The sequence below is a fragment of the Balaenoptera musculus genome, chromosome 9, assembly GCF_009873245.2.
Source record: "Balaenoptera musculus isolate JJ_BM4_2016_0621 chromosome 9, mBalMus1.pri.v3, whole genome shotgun sequence".
Taxonomy (NCBI): Eukaryota; Metazoa; Chordata; class Mammalia; order Artiodactyla; family Balaenopteridae; genus Balaenoptera; species Balaenoptera musculus.
In genome coordinates, this window is record NC_045793.1 from 72,950,323 (window position 1) to 72,970,119 (window position 19,797).

The following is a 19,797-nucleotide window of genomic DNA, read 5'->3' on the forward strand; positions in this document are numbered from 1 at the left end:
CTGTTAGCTAAGCTACAGATTTTATATGGAACCGAAGTTTTCCCATGAATGTCCTTTTTCTGTTCCAGTATCCAATCCAGAGCCTCACATTGTACTTAGATGTCATGTCTCCTTAGTCTCCTCCAACTGGTAGCAAGTCCTTAGTCTTTCCTGACCAGGACTTTTAAAGTGTCCTGGTCAGTTTATTTTGTAAATATCCCTCAATTTGGGTTTGTCTGATATTTTCTCATTATTAGATTTGAGGTTGTATGTTTTTACCAAGTATACTATAGAACTGATCTGCCTATCTCAGGGAGTAGTGATGTTAATGTCTTATCACTAGAGATGTAAACTTTGATCACTTTATTACAGCAATATCTTGTTCAAGTGGTTATTTTCCGTTTCCCTCATTTCTTCTATACTTAATAGTTGAAAGTTTTCCTTAAGCAGAGCTACTTCTTCTTTTCTGTATTTATTCTATTATTTTTTAATCTCTGTAAGGATTCTTGGATACTTACTTGACTCTATGGCTTATAATCCAGTACTATCATTGTTTATTTTGTTCCTCAGATTGTCACAGCTTTGGCCATTGGGAGCTCTTTCACCTTACCTTATATACCCTACTGACATGCCCCTATCTCTTTGAGCCTTTCATTGTTTTCTGTCACCAGAAGATGTTCCAGAAATACCTTGTATTTTCCCTGACACAGTCCTGGGATCAACCACTTCTCCAGGAATCCCTGGATCCTTTTTTTGTTGTTGTTTATAACATTTTTATTGGAGTATAATTGCTTTACAATGGTGTGTTAGTTTCTGCTTTATAACGAACTGATTCAGTTATACCTATACATATATCCCCATATCTCTTCCCTCTTCTGTCTCCCTCCATCCCACCCTTCTAGCTGGTCACAAAGCACCGAGCTGATCTCCCTGTGCTATGCAGCTGCTTCCCACTAGCTATCTATGTTACATTTGGTAGTGTATGTATGTTCATATATACACTACCACTCTCTCACTTTGTCCCAGCTTACCCTTCCCCCTCCCTGTGTCCTCAAGTCCATTCTCTAGTAGATCTGCATCTTTATTCCCGTCTTGCCCCTAGGTTCTTCATGACCTTTTTTTTTCTTTTTAGATTCCATATATATATGTGTTAGCATACGGTATTTGTTTTTCTCTTTCTGACATACTTCACTCTGTATGACAGACTCTAGGTCCATCCACCTCACTACAAATAACTCCATTTTGTTTCTTTTTATGGCTGAGTAATATTCCATTGTGTATATGTGCCACATCTTCTTTATCCATTCATCCATCGATGGACACTTAGGTTGCTTCCATGTCCTGGCTATTGTAAATAGAGCTACAGTGAACATTGTGGTACATGACTCTTTTTGAATTATGGTTTTCTCAGGGTATATGCCCAGTAATGGGATTGCTGGGTCGTATGGTAGTTCTATTTTTAGTTTGTTAAGGAACCTCCATACTGTTCTCCATAGTGGCTGTATCAATTTACATTCCCACCAACAGTGCAAGAGTGTTCCCTTTCCTCCACACCCTCTCCAGCATTTATTGTTTGTAGATTTTTTGATGATGGCCACTCTGACAGATGTGAGATGATATCGCATTGTAGTTTTGATTTGCATTTCTCTAATGATTAATGATGTTGAGCATTTTTTCATGTGTTTGTTGGCAATCTGTATATCTTCTTTGGAGAAACGTCTATTTATGTCTTCTGCCCATTTTTGGATTGGGTTGTTTGTTTTTTTGGTATTGAGCTGCATGAGCTGCTTGTAAATTTTGGAGATTAATCCTTTGTCAGTTGCTTCATTTGCAAATATTTTCTCCCATTATCAGGGTTGTCTTTTCATCTTGTTTATGGTTTCCTTTGCTGTGCAAAAGCTTTGAAGTTTCATTAGGTCTCATTTGTTTATTTTTGTTTTAATTTCCATTTCTCTAGGAGGTGGGTCAAAAAGGATCTTGCTGTGATTTATGTCATAGAGTGTTCTTCCTATGTTTTCCTCTAAGAGTTTGACAGTGTCCAGTCTTACATTTAGGTCTTTAATCCATTTTGAGTTTATTTTTGTGTATGTTGTTAGGGAGTGTTCTAATTTCATTCTTTTACATGTAGCTGTCCAGTTTTCCCAGCACCACTTATTGAAGAGGCTGTCTTTTCTCCATTGTATATTCTTGCCTCCTTTATCAAAGATAAGGTGACCATATGTGTGTGGGTTTACCTCTGGGCTTTCTATTGATCTATATGTCTGTTTGATCTATATTTCTGCTTCTGTGCCAGTACCATACTGTCTTGATTACTGTAGCTTTGTAGTATAGTCTGAAGTCCAGGAGCCTGATTCCTTCAGCTCCGTTTTTCTTTCTCAAGATTGCTTTGGCTATTCGGGATCTTTTGTGTTTCCATACAAATTGTGAATATTTTTGTTCTAGTTCTGTGAAGAATGCCCGTGGTAGTTTTATAGGGATTGCATTGAATGTGTAGGTTGCTTTGGGTAGTAGAGTCATTTTCATAATGTTGATTCTTCCAGTCCAAGAACATGGTATCTCTCTCCATCTGTTTGTATCATCTTTAATTTCTTTCATCAGTGTCTTATAGTTTTCTGTATACAGGTCTTTTGTCTCCTTAGGTAGGCTGAGTCCTAGGTATTTTATTCTTTTTGTTGCAATGGTAAATGGGAGTGTTTTCTTAATTTCACTTTCAGATTTTTCATCATTAGTGTATAGGAATGCAAGAGATTTCTGTGCATTAATTTTGTATCATGCTACTTTACCAGATTCATTGATTAGCTCTAGTAGTTTTCTAGTAGCATCTTTAGGATTCTCTATGTATAGTATCATATCATCTGTAGACAGTGACAGCTTTACTTCTTCTTTTCCGATTTGGATTCCTTTTATTTCTTTTTCTTCTCTGATTGCTGTGGCTAAACCTTCCAAAACTATGTTGAATAATGCTGGTCAGAGTGGGCAACCTTGTCTTGTTCCTGATGTTGATGGAAATGGTTTCGGTTTTTCAACATTGAGGACCATGTTGGCTGTGGGTTTGTCATATATGGCCTTTATTATGTTGAGGGAAGTTCCCTCTATGCCTACTTTCTGGAGGGTTTTTATCATAAATGGGTGTTGAATTTTGTCAAAAGCTTTCTCTGCATCTATTGAGATGATCGTATGGTTTTTCTCCTTCAATTTGTTAATATGGTGTATCACATTGATTTGCATATATTGAAGAATCCTTGCATACCTTGGATAAACCCCACTTGATCATGGTGTATGATCCTTTTAATGTGCTGTTGGATTCTGCTTGCTAGTATTTTGTTGAGGATTTTTGCATCTAAGTTCATCAGTGATATTGGCCTGTTGTTTTCTTTCTCTGTGACATCTTTGTCTGGTTTTGGTATCAGGGTGATGGTGGCCTCGTAGAATGAGTTTGGGGGTGTTCCCCCCTCTGCTATATTTTGGAATCTCCTTTTTCATTTCTAATCCTATTGATTTGCGTCTTTTCCCTTTATTTCTTGATGAGTCTGGCTAATGGTTTATCAATTTTGTTTATCTTCTCAAAGAACCAACTTTTAGTTTTATTGATCTTTGCTTTCGCTTCCTTTATTTCTTTTTCATTTATTTCTGATCTGATCTTTATGATTTCTTTCCTTCTCCTAACTTTGGGGTTTTGTTGTTCTTCTTTCTCTAATTGCTTTAGGTGTAAGGTTAGGTTGTTTACTTGAGATGTTACTTGTTTCTTAAGGTAGGATTTTATTGCTATACACTTCCCTCTTAGAACTGCTTTTGCTGCACCCCATAGGTTTTGGGTCATCGTGTTTTCATTGTCATTTGTTTCTAGGTATTTTTTGATTTCCTCTTTGATTTCTTCAGTGATCTCTTGGTTATTACATAGTGTATTGTTTAGCCTCCATATGTTTGTATTTTTTACAGATCTTTTCCTGTAATTGATATCTAGTCTCATAGCGTTGTGGTCAGAAAAGATACTTGATACAATATCAATTTTCTTAAATTTACGAAGGCTTGATTTGTGACCCAAGATATGATCTATCCTGGAGAATGTTCCATGAGCTCTTGAGAAGAATGTGTAGTCTGTTGTTTTTGGATGGAATGTCCTATAAATATCAATTAAGTCCATCTTGTTTAATATATCATTTAAAGCTTGTGTTTCCTTATTTATTTTCATTTGGATGATCTGTCCATTGGTGAAAGTGGGGTGTTAAAGTCCCCTACTATGATTGTGTTACTGTCGATATCCCCTTTTATGGCTGTTAGTATTTGCCTTATGTATTGAGGTGCTCCTATGTTGGGTGCATAAATATTTACAATTGTTAAATCTTCTTTTTGGATCGATCCCTTGATCATTATGTAGTGTCCTTTGTCTCTTGTAATAGTCTTTGTTTTACAGTCTATTTTTTCTGATATGAGAATTGCTACTCCAGCTTTCTTTTGATTTCCATTTGCATGAAATATCTTTTTCCATCCCTTCACTTTCAGTCTGTATGTGTCCCTAGGTCTGAAGTGGGTCTCTTGTAGACAGCATATATACAGGTCTTGTTTTTGTATCCATTCATCCTGTCTATGTCTTTTGGTTGGAGCATTTAATCCATTTACATTTAAGGTAATTATCAATATGTATGTTCGTATGACCATTTTCTTAATTGTTTTGGGTTTGTTATTGTAGATCTTTTCGTTCTCTTGTGTTTCCTGCCTAGAGAAGTTCCTTTAGCATTTGTTGTAAAGCTGGTTTGGTGGTGGTGAATTCTCTTAGCTTTTGGTTGTCTGTAAAGGTTTTAATTTCTCCATCAAATCTGAATGAGATCCTTGCTGCATAGACTAATCTTGGTTGTAGGTTTTTCCCTTTCATTTCTTTAAATATGCTCTGCCACTCCCTTCTTGTTTGCAGAGTTTCTGCTGAAATATCAGGTGTTAACCTTATGGGGATTCCCTTGTATGTTATTTGTTGTTTTTCCCTTGCTGCTTTTAATATTTTTTCTTTGTATTTACTTTTTGATAGTTTGATTAATATGTGTCTTGGCGTGTTTCTCCTTGGATTTATCCTGTATGGGACTCTCTGTGCTTCCTGGACTTGATTAACTATTTCCTTTCCCATATTAGGGAAGTTTTCAACTATAATCTCTTCAAATATTTTCTCAGTCCCTTTCTTTTTCTTTTCTTTTTCTGGGACCCCTATACTTCGAATGTTGTTGCGTTTAATGTTGTCCCAGAGGCCTCTGAGACTGTCCTCAGTTCTTTTCATTCTTTTTTCTTTATTCTGCTCTGCAGTAGTTATTTCCACTTTTATTTTCCAGGTCACTTATCCAGTCTTCTGCCTCAGTTATTCTGCTATTGACCCCTTCTAGAGAATTTTTAATTCCATTTATTGTGTTGTTCATCATTGTTTGTTTGCTCTTTAGTTCTTCTAGGTCCTTGTTAAATGTTTCTTGTATTTTCTCCATTCTATTTCCAAGATTTTGGATCATCTTTACTATCATTACTCTGAATTCTTTTTCAGGTAGACTGCCTATTTCCTGTTCATTTGTTAGGTCTGGTGTGTTTTTACCTTGCTCCTTCATCTGCTGTGTGTTTCTTTGTTTTATTATTTTGCTTAACTTACTGTGTTTGGGGTCTCCTTTTCGCAGGCTACAGGTTCGTAGTTCCCGGTTTTTCATTTCTGCCCCCAGTGGCTAAGGTTGGTTCAGTGGGTTGTGTAGGCTTCCTGGTGGAGGGGACTAGTGTCTGTGTTCTGGTGGATGAGGCTGGATCTTGTCTTTCTTGTGTGCAGGCCCACGTCTGGTGGTGTGTTTTGGGGTGTCTGTGACCTTATTATGATTTTAGGCAGCCTCTCTGCTAATGGATGGGGTTGTGTTCCTGTCTTGCTAGTTGTTTGGCATATGGCGTTCCGCACTGTAGCTTGCTGGTCATTGTGTGGAGCTGGGTGGTGGCGTTGAGATGGAGATCTCTGGGAGATTTTCGCCGTTTGATATTACGTGGAGCTGGGAGGTCTCTGGTGGACCAGTATCCTGAACTTGGCTCTCCCACCTCAGAGGCACAGCCCTGACGCCTGGCTGGAGCACCAAGAGCCTGTCATCCACACGGCTCAGACTTTTGGGAGGTCTGAGGTCTTCTGCCAGCGTTCAGTAGGTTTTCTATAGGAGTTGTTCCACATGTAGATGTATTTCTGATGTATTTGTGTGGAGGAAGGTGATCTCCCTGTCTTATTCTTCCGCCATCTTGAAGCTCCTCCCCTGGATCCTTTTGTTGAAGATTGATGCTAACTGTGCTGTTTGCTACTGTGCTGTCATTGCTTTTAGGAAATACATAATAACCCATACATACACACATATCTAAAGGTTTTTCTGAGTCTGTTTACCTGATATATATTTAAAACCATGAGTTCATATGTATATTTTTATAATTTTCTTTCAGTGGGATATTGGGAAAAGATAAGGGAGTAACACATATGCTTTGTTTGCTGTCTTTTACCAGAAAATCCAATAATTCAGATAAAATTTTAAATGAATGCCTTTGAGGATTTGTTCTATTTAAGAAAAGTTATATTATTTTCCCCACTCAGTACTCCCAATATGTTTTCAGTCTTTCAAACATGATAGATTTTTTGAATAAAAATCAATCTAGACTAACATAAAAAGGAGAGTGCAAACACTTGCATGTACATTGCTAAAATATTTGCCACAGTAAGGAGATCTGTGGAGTCTTAGTCTCATCAGTTTATCAGAGAACTGAGCATTAAAGAGTTTAATACTAACAATGGGAAAATAAATAAGATTCAGTTCAAAATTTAGTACATCTTTAAGCCAAACAGTATTTGCAACATGGTAGACACTCAGTCCATACTTATTAAAATGCCTGAATGGACCTTATCAATATCACCACCAATAAGCACCTGTTGTCATAGAGTTCTTCAGTACCCAGAATATCTTGTAGCATAGCATTACACAACTCTTATAACCGTTCATCACTAACTCATTCAACAAACAGCTACTACTTGGACACAATTCTAAGCATGTATATTTTTAAATGGAAGGAGTTTATCAAGTGATGTATTTTTTTCAAATTTTCCATTTTTCCTTACTTTTTGGAGTGAATTCAAGTGTATAGGATTAGTCTTGTGAAATAGAGCATTTTGAAAGCCTGTGTGAAATTGTAAAATCCATGTTTGTATATTCAGGAATAACATACATAACACATGTGATATTTGCTTCGGACAGAAACTAGTGGATTCTGTATATTTGGAGATACGTGGCATATCTCCAAATAAACATATTTCCTCTGTAAGTGGGTAAGGTCTTTGTTAACAAAATAGTTGCATTGGAATAAAAACCTACTCCAGTCCATACCAACTTTCCAATTGCAGACCAAATTTCTATTTTATTCTAAGGTTAGATCTTTTTTTTTTTAATTTTGGCAAAAATGGACATTTATAAAAATGTTTTGTTGGAGGGAATGGTTTGTGTCTCATTCTCTTTTTTAGTTTATGCCTTCATTTTGATGGAGGCATCCAATACCTTCCTTTGATGTTTGTGGGAGATAATATCTTTTTGTTTGATATTTTAAATATCTGAAACTCTATCATCTATTCAGTTTTGCAGCTTAGATGTATATGAGATTATAATTTTTTAAATATTTTCCTTAGACTTTCCTTCATAAGATAATTTCCTAAATGGGTCCTTCAAGTTTCTTGCCTATTTTTCACATCTCCGTTTTGTGTTGTACTTTCTGAGAGAATTTGTCAACTTTATCTTCTAAACAGTCTATTACACATTTTTTTTGCTGTTTCTTCTTTTTCTTAATAGCACCCTCTTTTCATTTCATAGATGTATCTTATGTCTTTGAGGATAATCCAAATTTCTGTAATTATAGTCTCTTCCCTGCACTTTCTCTTGTTTGCAGAGTTCCCTTTCATTTATTCATTTGTTTGCGTGTTACTTTTCTTGTCTTTCATGCTAGAAACTTTCTTCACACAGTCCATCATATTGGAGAAAGGGGCATTGAAAAGATAAGTGAGAGCTCTGTATAACTGAGGGGGCCTTTTTGACTGGTGAATTCACTATAGGAAAATAGAGGAAAAAACCTGACTGTTGGTCTGAGTGACTCAGAAATGTCAGTCTCTGTAGGTATTTTCTCTTTGGCCAGTTTGTTCTTCCAGGAAGACAGAGAAAAGTCAGCTTGCTTTTTGTGGCTCCCTCTCTGTAGATTTACACGTATGCTTCAGCTTTCCCCTCCGTAGATCATCTGTAAGTTTCCCATATTCTAAAATTATGTTGGCAGACCTTGTCTCCTGTTCTATCTTTGTCTTTCAAAAATATATACATAAATATTTTATATCCATATATAGAGAGAAGCCTTTATGGAGAAAGGTAGTAAGTGAGCTGTGCGTTGAAGGATGTTTATCCTTCAATTAATCTTACAAGTATAGATTGGGGAGAAAGAAGAGTAGGGGAAGAAATCTTCCAAAGAGATGGAAAGGAGATGGAAAAGTATAATGCATGGTTACTGTAATGCATATGACTGAAGGGACAGCATTGCTTAATCATCTACCTCCATATTTTCCTAAGAGTAGTGTTTGTTCTCTAAGATTGTACATAGGATTAATCAAGCTAAATAGATGGAGTACCTTGGGAAAACACTCTTGATTCTTTGAGACAATTTATTCCAACATCTAATATTCCAACAATATACATAACATGGCTATTTCACACATATGAAAAGTAGTGACTTCATAACATGTGACACTTTTGTAAAAATTATTGGTATTATTAGGAAGGAAATGTATTGAATATCTCTCCTGATAATGTAGCTGTATTAGAGATTCTTAATTTTACTGAAGAGTAAAATAATGAAGTTGTACATGCTAAACAAAATTAAATTTTCACTTAGTTTCACAGATGGGCCAATTCAGGTATAAGTTGCTTTCCAAATGTTGGCAAGGCTACCGTGGAAGTCACTTACATGTACATTTCTGATTTTGAAGGATTGAACTTTTATACTTTTATGACAGTAGTACAGCTATGAAAGATATTTAATTCATTTTAATCTCTATGTAGTTAAGTTTCAAATAAGTATTTTTTTAAATTTTATAACGTGAACAACTTCTTGTTTACATGCAAAAAGATTTAAGTGTAAAACTAATATGTGGTCATTGTAAAATATCTGGGAAATTTGCAAATATAAAAATGTTAAAAGAACTTAATTATGTCATCATTCAAGGATAGCTATTTTAATATTTGGTCTAGTTGTTTCTCCCAAACACACAAAAGAGAACTTACTACTTTTTAAATTCCCTGTAGTGTGAACTATTCCCATTTCATTAAATAGTCTTTGAAATTTTGAATTTAAATGATGGCACACTGGTCTTGAAACCTGCACCAAAAAACCATTTGGTTTTATAAAGCCCAGTAGCATCCACTAGTCATTCTCTCTCAAATCCAGCTCTGAGGAGGAAGGGATTAGGGAAGGCTGAGAAGGCTGAGGAGGTAAGTGCTGAAGTGTCTGAGTGGGACCAGCAGGGGCTGCTGTCAGGGATGAGACTGCCACATTCCTGGTGTCTCTGACCTTGGACTCACTTAACATTATAATCTGGATTCTATTAAAGGAATTTCGTGTTTTTCCTTTGCAAGAGTTACCCCCTACCACGACAAACATTTTAAAATGTTTCTTTAAAAAAGTTGGAAAAGCAACTTTTTCCCAAAAGAAATTTATAGTTCAAATTTACACCAAGTTCTCACCAACTGGAGCAAGCCGGGTTTTCACTAAAGCTTCGACTTTACTCTGTAAAACATTAGTCACTCCCTTGGAAGAAGCAGTTTTTTATAGGCAGTGGGATAAAACAGCCACAGATGTTCATGTAATATGACGGGCTTTAGAATGTACCTGCAAAGCATTTTTTTTTTTAATTCGGAGAAGAAAAGATGAAAGAAAAAAGACTGAATTGGGATGCTAAAATAACAGTGATTCAGTATTAAGAAAATGATAAGTTTTTGGTCCATTCAAATAGTGTTTTCTTTTCCCCTTTTCTTTATTCTTGGGATGTTCTTGAGGTTGTACCAAGTCATTTTCACTGCACAATTTTTAAAGGTATTTGCCATTCCCATGGGTAACTGGTTGCCTTTTTACCGTGCAGGACTATAGTGAAGCCTGTGGCCAAAGAGTTTGATCCAGACATGGTCCTGGTTTCTGCTGGATTTGATGCATTAGAAGGCCACGCCCCTCCTCTGGGGGGCTACAAAGTGACAGCAAAATGTAAGTAATAGACATCATTTTTTACATGTGAATGGTAACTTAGGTGAGACTTTCAAAAATGATTTTAGATGGTGTTTACTGCTTTGTCAGATTCATTTCTCTGTAGAAATTGGCCTTTAAGAAAAACAAAGTTAAATCATTGCCTTTGGTGGGCTTGAAGGGACATTTCAGAACCTTTGGTTTTTCAGGAGTTGTGTTTTGCTATTTAAAGGCAGAAGTGATAGGGCTTCTGTTTAAAATATGTTAAATGACTTGAGAGGTCTAGAAAAGCTAACCGGCTTTTGCAAGTAGAATGGAAGTCACTGCATTTATTTCATTGTATATGGGGTAGAAATAGCTGTTTCCCAATAATGCTATGCTCTTCTAGGTTTTAATACAAAAGTTTAGTTCCCCTTGCTCAGAGGTTCTGTACATGCCTATGGGCAACGATCGGCATCTCTACTGGTATTCTGTTGTTCTGCGAAGGTTAACTTTTTGGCTGTATCCCTTAGCAGCTAGACACCAAATGAACAAATGAATTTTGTGTCACGTTGTATTTGAATAACATGACCTAATGGAATCTGGCTATAAAGAGTCTTTCTTTAAGAAGAATTTCCGTGCTCTCCAAGTATGAAAACAAGGCATATGTATAGTCCACACATGCAGATGTATGCTGGCGCTCTGGATATATATTTTTAAAAAAAGATGAAGGAAAAAAGCAAAATTACACCAGGAATAGTATCCACTATTGTGTATTTTAGTGGGGGTTGAAAAGAAACAAACTGAAAACAACCCAAGTAGTTTTAAGTGAGAGAGATGTGTTTGGAGCAAATGTGTTTTATTAATTTGAAAAGAACCAAAGAACCAGTATTATGCCAGCCTTTGTTTTAAATTGGCTTTACATGTGACAGAGTTTTCTGCACTTTAATTCTTCCAGTAACATTGTTAGGTAGTAGCTATTTTTAACATCTGTTATTTACTCAGCGTTCTTGGTGCCTTGTTGTCTATTGAAAATATATTGAAAGAGGCAGCTCTACAAACACAAACAAAGCATAATTCACAATTTTGGTAAAATTGAATAGAGAGGTATTTGTTCATATCACATATCTTTATTATCCTTTTTCTTTGTGGAATCCCCCTCACATGGAAGTCAGTCTTTTCACTGCAGATAAACCTCATTTGGGTCAAGACTGGTGAATAGTTTAGTCTAAATAAAGGGGAAAAAAATGCTTGTACCCTAAATTGAGAAAAACCCAAACAATAGAAAACACATGGAGCAAAGATGGAAATCTAGAAAAGGTGTCCTTTGCCATTAAATCCAAGAATCTCCCTCAAGGGGAGGAATGTCTATATTTGGGTCTTTCTCCCTGCCAAGGGGAAAAGTTGTAACAAGTCTGAACTAGCTGGAAGGAACTAATCTTTTTGTTTGCTTGTTTATTTGTTCATTTTTTGCCAAGTCAAATTCAAACTCAGATCTCAAATGTCATCTTGGAAGTTTCTACCTCTTGTTAGCTTTAATACAATGCACCAAGACCTTCTTTATGTTGTGTTTCCTTTATCATTTGGGAGGATGCTCTTCATTGTTTTCTATCCCAGGATAAGTTTATCTATAATTTTTCCAGTCCCCCCCCACCCCTCATCTATTTCTTTTCTTCTTTGTCTTTTCTATTCAACAGAACATTGCTTCCTTACTAGCTGACTTGTTTCCTAAGAAAAACACAGATACAAATTTTAAAAATTGACCCTTTGTTGAGTATATGCAGTTTAATAAGGAAAAGATATACAATGAGGAGAGGCAATCTTAGAACCCAAAGAGGCTGTGGTAAAGGCTATCTAAAACAGTTCACGTATTTCATAGATGAGAAAATGAATTTATTTCACCATCTGAAATACTTGGGGTTAAAACCCAAGTGCTTATCCTGAATTTGTAGTTAGATGAAATTGCATAAGCTTTTACTGGATGTTTTCCACAAAGAAAAACGTTTCATAAAATGCATGAGAATAGAGAACTTGTGTGCACACTACAGAGGCCATTTTGGTGCCCAAGACCCTTAACCACAAGCAGTCTGTGACAGACACCCACTAGTCCCATGCTACTTAAATGAAAAACAGCAGGACATCATATATGAGCAACTTTTTGTATAGCTCATCTCATGCAGGTCTCAGTTTGCCAGCTATATTTTCTAGAGATGCTGCCATACTAACTGGGTAGAGGTTAGGATTACTGGACCATTGTATAGTTATTCCCCAAATAGCGCACGCCTGGGTCTCTTTTTTTCCTTTCTAACCACCTGTCAAATGCATTTTTATTGCTTTGGTCTGAACAGACAATTAATATTGGTCCTTCACTGTCCCATGCCAGAAGTCATTCTCCATTTGAGGAGAGTCCCAAAATGAGGCTAGAAATGGGCTAAAACCTAAGGTAAAAAGTAGGTAGAAATGAAAGAAACACACTTCTTTCCCATTCCTGCAAAACCCACCCTTGCCCGAAGTAGAATGTTTAAGGATTTTAGAGAGTAGTTTGGAGGATACTGTCTTGTCAGAGATGCCAAAATTTTGTCTTAGCACATTGAATAAATCCTCTAAAAAACTTTTGTTTTATAATTCTGAAAGGAAAAGATAAGTCAAAATAACAAATGTTTTTGTTTTTAAACATCTAATTAATTCCCTGACTTTTTTTTTAAGTATTGGTTGATACTTTGACAAAAGTCTCAGCTCACATACAGAGGTAATTTAAAATTAAAGTTGATTCTTGGCTAGTAGTATTTTTCTTCCTCTTTTCTCCTCTCATCTCTTCACATATTGAACGTTCTTTGCTGTGAGAGGAGAATACAAATATTCAGATTTGTTTGTGCTGAAGTTTTAAATAAATTAGCTGAATTAGTTATTTGAAATCTATGCTGTTCTTTCAATTAACCACCAGGATTAAGGCCCAAGCTGAATGGAATGAGTATCTTTAGTGTCCTACCCTAAACCTTACATCAAACTTTACCTTAAAGTTATCAGTTTATCTTTTTAAATACTCTTGTTTGGATCTTACTGTCTTCAGGTTACAGTTTAAGAAGTTTGGCATAGCAAGTAAGTGCCATGTTCAAACAGTAAAATTGAGTAAAATTGATTCACCATATTGCAGCACCCCCTGGCTTAACCGTGTTGTCACCATTAAAAAAAAAGTTTCTTTAGTTCAAATTCATTTTACAACAAAACATATTTTTTCTTTCTTTTCAATACACCTGTATATTTTCCGTTTTCCATGGCTTCAGGTAGTGAACTCATATGTGCAAATTGCTTTTATCGTGTGAGTAAGAACTTTCCTTTCTTTGGAATAATGCAAAAATCATTGTGAGATGATAGCCATGTGTGATTAAAAAAAACAAACACATGCTCTTTTTATAAACAGAGAGTAGTTTTATAGTCCTTGAGATAGAAACCACCTCCCTCAGCCAATACACAAGTGTTATTTTGACAAACGAAGAATAGATAATAGTTGGGGAAAAAATCAAATAACATGTCTTAGAGTTTTGAATTACCATCTTCTCCCTGATAGAATGTGTTATCCTTTTTAGTGATCCTCTCATTGCTTTTTCCCTTGTGGAATGTCTGTCAGGGAGATACACTATTGTGGGGCAGATACCTGTCTAAATGAATTGGTACTTAGCTGTGAGTTAATCTTAGGGAAGGACAAAAACTCCTTCATTGGTTAATTCTCCAGAAATAAGTCTCTAAGAAGTTGAGTGCTAAGCCAGTCAACAAATAAGTGCCAGGAAACAAGTTCGTTAAACATATGAGGCTCTGCTGATCTACTTCATCTGCTAATGATGGATGTTTGTGCTTTCTGCTAATGATGGATGTTTGTGCTTCTCTCGTGCGTATTCAGGAGTGTCCGGTTCACAGTGTCCTCTGCCTACACATTTTATTTGTCCATAGAGTTGAAGGCGGACTGAGCCAGAACTATAAGTAGATTTTCATTTTTACTTGTTCTTCCCTCACTAATGATTCTGCTTCTACCTTAAAATGTCCATGGCTGTCCGAGGTCTCTGATTTTCTCCCCATTATCAAAACCTGTAAAGGACTTGATCATATTCTCTGTGTGTTTTATTACCTGGTTATACTTTTTTAAATGAGTACATTCCAGCTAGTGTGTTAATTCTGTTTGGCAGTTGAATCTTTTATTATTTTTCTGCAATTGTGGCAACAATGCTTTGTCTTCTCATAATAGAATTTCAGGCCACAGCAAACAGGTGTGGAGAAAAGAAGTGTCTGGAAGACACCTACCAAATGTCACTTCATGAAAGATCAACATTAAACTTAAACTGCTTCGGTTCTTTTATATTAGGGTGGAAACTGGGGGACTATCATGCTGGTTGATTATTCAAAGTATCCTCCCATCCATCTACCATCAGATTAACCTCTCTTATATACTTCCGTGCTGTGTCCTCAGAAGCTGGACCAGCACCTGGCACATAGTCTAAGTAACTTTATTATTTTTTTTAATGAGTAAAGGTAAAATGAACCCATGATTTCTTAGCTAAGTCAGACCCTTTCTTCCAGTATATTTGATGCTTCTTGAATTGGGAGTTCATGATTATTTTTGGTTTTGGTATTGCTATCCCTCTAACACTGCTACTTATTTTCAGGTCTTAGACCACATATTCATAACTCCTATAATATTTTAATAAACACAAACCTGTGTTTCTGACAATGGTCACTTATTCAATATTTCCTTTAATAGAAATATTATTGAAAATAATGTAAATATTAAATGGGGAAGTAATGATTTCCTTAATAATGGGCCTTGGGCAGAAGCACTGAGTATTAACAACTGCTAGAATCTAGATGGTGAGAAAACTCATTTCATCTCTCCTCAGAAAAACAGGACAGGGGGAGAGTGACTCCTTTAAATAATATACCTGAAATAAATGTGAAAAAATATGGGAGAGTGCAGAAGAGCTCGTTTGGGCGGGGGGGGTCAGAAGATCTGTGTTTAAATCTCAACTTTGTTCCTCATTAATTTTGTAATCAAGTTAGTTTCTTAATCAGCCAAAAAAAACAGTAGGAGAGTAGGGAAATAATAATTATACCTACAACATAAGGAATAAATGATTAAGCATTGTGAGGTAATAGTTTTGAATTTTATTGTGGATATCATTTCAACAATTCTAAACATTCAACAGAAGTCTGAGATTTTAGATGATGTATTTGAACACAAAATACACAACACAAATGTAAGAATTTTATACTCTTATTTGAACAAAATGGTCAGAATGGTCCTAGGAAGCTATTCAGGATTCTAGGTGAATAAAAAGCATATGTCCATTCAGTTAAAAGTCAGGTTAGGAAGAGAAGTACCTTTGTCTCACATTTTCATATCCACATGCATTCTCACATTGTAATTAGTCTGGGGGCAATTGGAGTAAATTACAATACTTTTTAAAAAAATGAGACATCATTATTTTGTAGTGAGGATAACTCAGGCACTGCCTGCCTAAAAACTCTGCAGTTTGTCTTGGTATATTGAGGTGCGCTTGGATCTTGACATTATTAATATGCTGATGCAGAAGAAATTATCCAGTGGTGCATTTTTAGCAACTGAACTATCTGAAATACAGTTAAGAATCAGAAAACAAACAGAAGAACTTCTGAAATGCAAAAATTGATGCAGAAGGTCCACTTATAAATGTATAGACATGCATTCTTGCCCTTACTGAGATTCTGCTTAATTCTTTACATATGTAACTAGCATACTTGATTATCTGATTTTCCAACTGCCGCAAATTTAAGCAATTGTTTGGAAGTAGAGGTAGATGAATGGATGGTGGGCATATTTCTGTCTCACACGTTCTTAAATTTGAGTCTGCAGGCCTCCTGGGAATCCATGGATAGAATTCATGGGGCTCATGAACTTGGATGGGAAAAAATTACATTATTTTGACTAATCCTGCCCCTTATTAGCTGTATGAATTTAGGAATGTATTTTCTCCCATTATAAATATAGGCAACAAACCATAGCAATATCAGTAAAATAGGTAACCTTGTCACCAATAGAAATGGCAGCTATTTTCATATCACTTTACTGTTGTGTAAATATTTCCAATGATCAGTTATTCTCACCATTACTTTGAAGTGATGATGTATGTCAGACCAGCTGCTCATTTAGTTCTTTGATGCAGTAATATAGAATTAGACGTATTACACCATGGCTTTCCTCCATATTTTGGTTGCTCCTTTCTATAGTAGTTTATTTTGTTTTCTGTGTACTTTATTGTGTACATTTTAAAACATTCTGAGAAGGGGACCATAGGCTTCACTTCAAATACACACACATACTCAACGCACACACACACCCACGATCTTTACCTTGAAGCAGAGAATAGTTTGTCTCTTTCTACTTGCTGATTTGCTTCTCCCATTATGCCTGGCATAATTATTTTGTTATATATTACTGAACTTTGAAGCAAACAATAAAAAAAATGAGTGTTCAGTTTTTCCAAAGATTTCTTATCTGTAAAACAGACTTCAGATATGTGTTGCAAGGCAAGCTAATCTTCATGTCTCATAACTGGAAGTCACACCGACATTATAAACATCATATCAAGGATTTGCACATTGATATGTCATCATTTTAGAGAGAATAAACTAGTGTAATTTGGGAAATCAGAAATTTTGTCTAAAATCATGCATCCATTCTAAATGTTTTTTACTTTGGGTGATTTAAAAGATGTATAATACAGAGAATTATATAACAACTTTATTACTTCCACTATTCAGAATTGGCAGCAGCTGAATATTTTTATTATGTTTACTCCAAATCTTTTGTTTATAAAAGAAATAAAAATTGCAGATGAGTGAGGACTTCCCTTTAATCACTGAATCACTATCTCTAAGTCTTATTCCCATTCCCCTCATAACCACTGTCATAATTTGTGTACTTTCCGGTACTTACACACACACACACGCGCGCGCGCGCACACATGCAAACACACACTATACAATATTATTTTAGTGAGTATGGTTTTTAATTTACCATATATAGCAGAAGGTAAGTATTTACGTTATTCTGTACATATAGTTTAAGGAAGTTGCTTTTTTTCACTTTTAATGTCTTTGTTTTGACATATGCTCATGAATGTTTGTATGTCCTTTTAATTTCTCTATACTGGGCCATTATGGACAGACACCATAGTGTACGTTATCTATCCTCCTATCAATGGACCTTTTACGTTGTTTCCAGGTTCTCACTATTGTGAATAGTGTGGAAGTGAACATCCCTTCCCAAGTCTCCTGTTGCCTGGGTGTTACCTTACCTGACTTTTTTAGTCAGTTTGGGCTTCTGTCTCTTTTTCAGTATGAAGCACTTAAAAACATGGAGGGAGGCAGCTGAAGAAGGAAAGAATGCCTTCTACCTTCCATAACTATTACTCAAACTGCAGTCCATGTCCCTAGTCTCACAACCACATACACCCACAAATCTACTCTTTCCTCTTCTCTTTACCGTTTTACACTTTGTATATACACCCCTTCCTTTCAAGTTAAAATTGGCAGAGAGGCTATTGGGTACTAAAATTCTTCAAGTCTCATCCAAACTTTAAGGAAAAAAGAATGGGCTAGAAATCATGTGATAGATAGATAAAATATTATAATTTTAAGGTGTTTTCAAGCAGTACTTTGGGAGTTAAATTTAAATCGAAAAGATGGGCTAGTCAAAGCCCATCTGACTGGCTGTGCTGTGAATGACTGTGGAGGGCACCATGGCTCTGAGGTTGAAAGCACAGGCTGGTCATCCAGTACACAAGTCAAAATCCTGGCCTGGGCCCTTAGGAAGACCACAGGAATATCATTTCAACGTCTTGAAGATTGTTTTCTTACCTGGAAAGGGAACATTAATTTCTTTCTGGCAGTGTTGTTTTTATTGATGGTACAGTAATAATACCTACTGGAAATCGTTGAGTGTTTACTCTGTGCTAGGCACTATACACAGTACTTCCGTGCATTTTCTCATTTCATTTTTATGATTAAATGAGATAATACATATGAAGCACTCTTTTTTTTTGTACCCTGCAATCATGGATTTAGCAGTCACGTAACTTCCAAATTTAAAAAAAAGTGACAGAAAAATTAAGTGACTTGCTCACAGAGCTGAGGAATAACAAAACCACAACTTGATCTCATGGCTTTTAACTTCCAGCTCAACATATTTTCCACTTGGCTCAATGGGTTATTAAAAATATCCCAGATAAATAAGTAGAGTTTTTAATTACTGTAGAAGCTTATTCCAAATTGAGAAAATACAGAAAAAATAAAAGCAAATTTTCACAACAAAAATGTTCTTATTTAAATAAAATTCTCCAAGTCAAAAAAGTAACCAGAGCTCTTTTAACATATGGGAACTTGCCATTTTGCAGACCGTGTGCACTGTTTTTCATGAAGCTTTCTGTGCAAGAACTAGTTAGGGACTCATTTTGTCTTTGGCTCAGAATTTCTGCATACCAGTACATCTCTTTGTTGTGCTCTTAAGCAAGTACATTGCCCCCTGCAAAGACAGGGGGAAGTGGATTTACAGGACATTTATATTCAGAAATGTCTTATGCAACATGGCTTCCTTATATGTAACTAACAGTCAGTATAAAGAAGCAGCATAGTTAATTAAGAAGGGAAAATGTCAGCATATAAAAAATTACAAATCTTAGATTTGGGAATGATTTTATTTTTAAATGACAAGCAAAAGATTTATTCAGTGAGTGCTCCATGTTTTACTGTTACCCTGCCTTCATTTTCTCACTCAATTGCCTGTTTCCTTATACCACATGACAGCTCAGATACCAAATTGTAGAAGAATATTTTCCATCTGCAGTGCTTAGTTACTGATGTCATGAAACAATCCTTAGGCTACGATGACTACTGCTTAACTTTGAAGAGCAAAATTACTGTAACTGTACCATAACTGGGGCCAGGTCAACATTGCTTTTGAAAATAAAATACGTACATCCTGAAGGAGGATGCCAGCTGCAACTATACAGTAAAATACATGCTATATTTCATTGATACTTTTTCATACTTTAACATGTCTGAATTGGAATACCTCTTACATTTGATGGCATTTAATTGTTGGGTGGGCAGTGTTTTGTTTTTTTTTTTTAATTTACATAGTGGTTTGTAAAAACATGGTCACAATTATTTTGTGCTGTAATTGATGACACCTTAGATTAAATGAAATATGTAGTATTTTACTTTTTGACATGTTGTTTTAAAAATCCCAGCCAAAAGCCATACTAAAATTATAGCTTAGATTTCCATTTTATATTTCCTTTACAGACTTCCAATGATTGAATAGAGTCTTGAGAAAGTAAAAATTAAAATAATAATATAATATAAAACAACCAAAAGTATTATCAAGGAGAAATTTCAGGTAGTGGATTCTCTTAATGGGTTTGCTTTTAATTCAGACAAAAAATTGTTTTTCCTTGGCCTGAAATCTATATGACCGTAGGCTCTGACCCTTTATCGTGATGATCACGCTAAGTAAAATTGGTTTCCAACTCATCTTACAAATCAGATCAATACAATGAAGAG

General features: G+C 35.7%; 1 protein-coding gene across 1 annotated transcript in view; it reads left to right on the forward strand.

The window, feature by feature from the left end:
- HDAC9 (histone deacetylase 9) overlaps nt 1-19,797 on the forward strand; it is a 575,085-nt gene that overhangs the window by 411,058 nt on the left and 144,230 nt on the right. Inside the window, exon 27 of the mRNA XM_036862952.1 lies at nt 10,130-10,248. Coding sequence (XP_036718847.1) covers nt 10,130-10,248 — 119 coding nt within the window. The remainder of the gene's footprint in view (nt 1-10,129; nt 10,249-19,797) is intronic.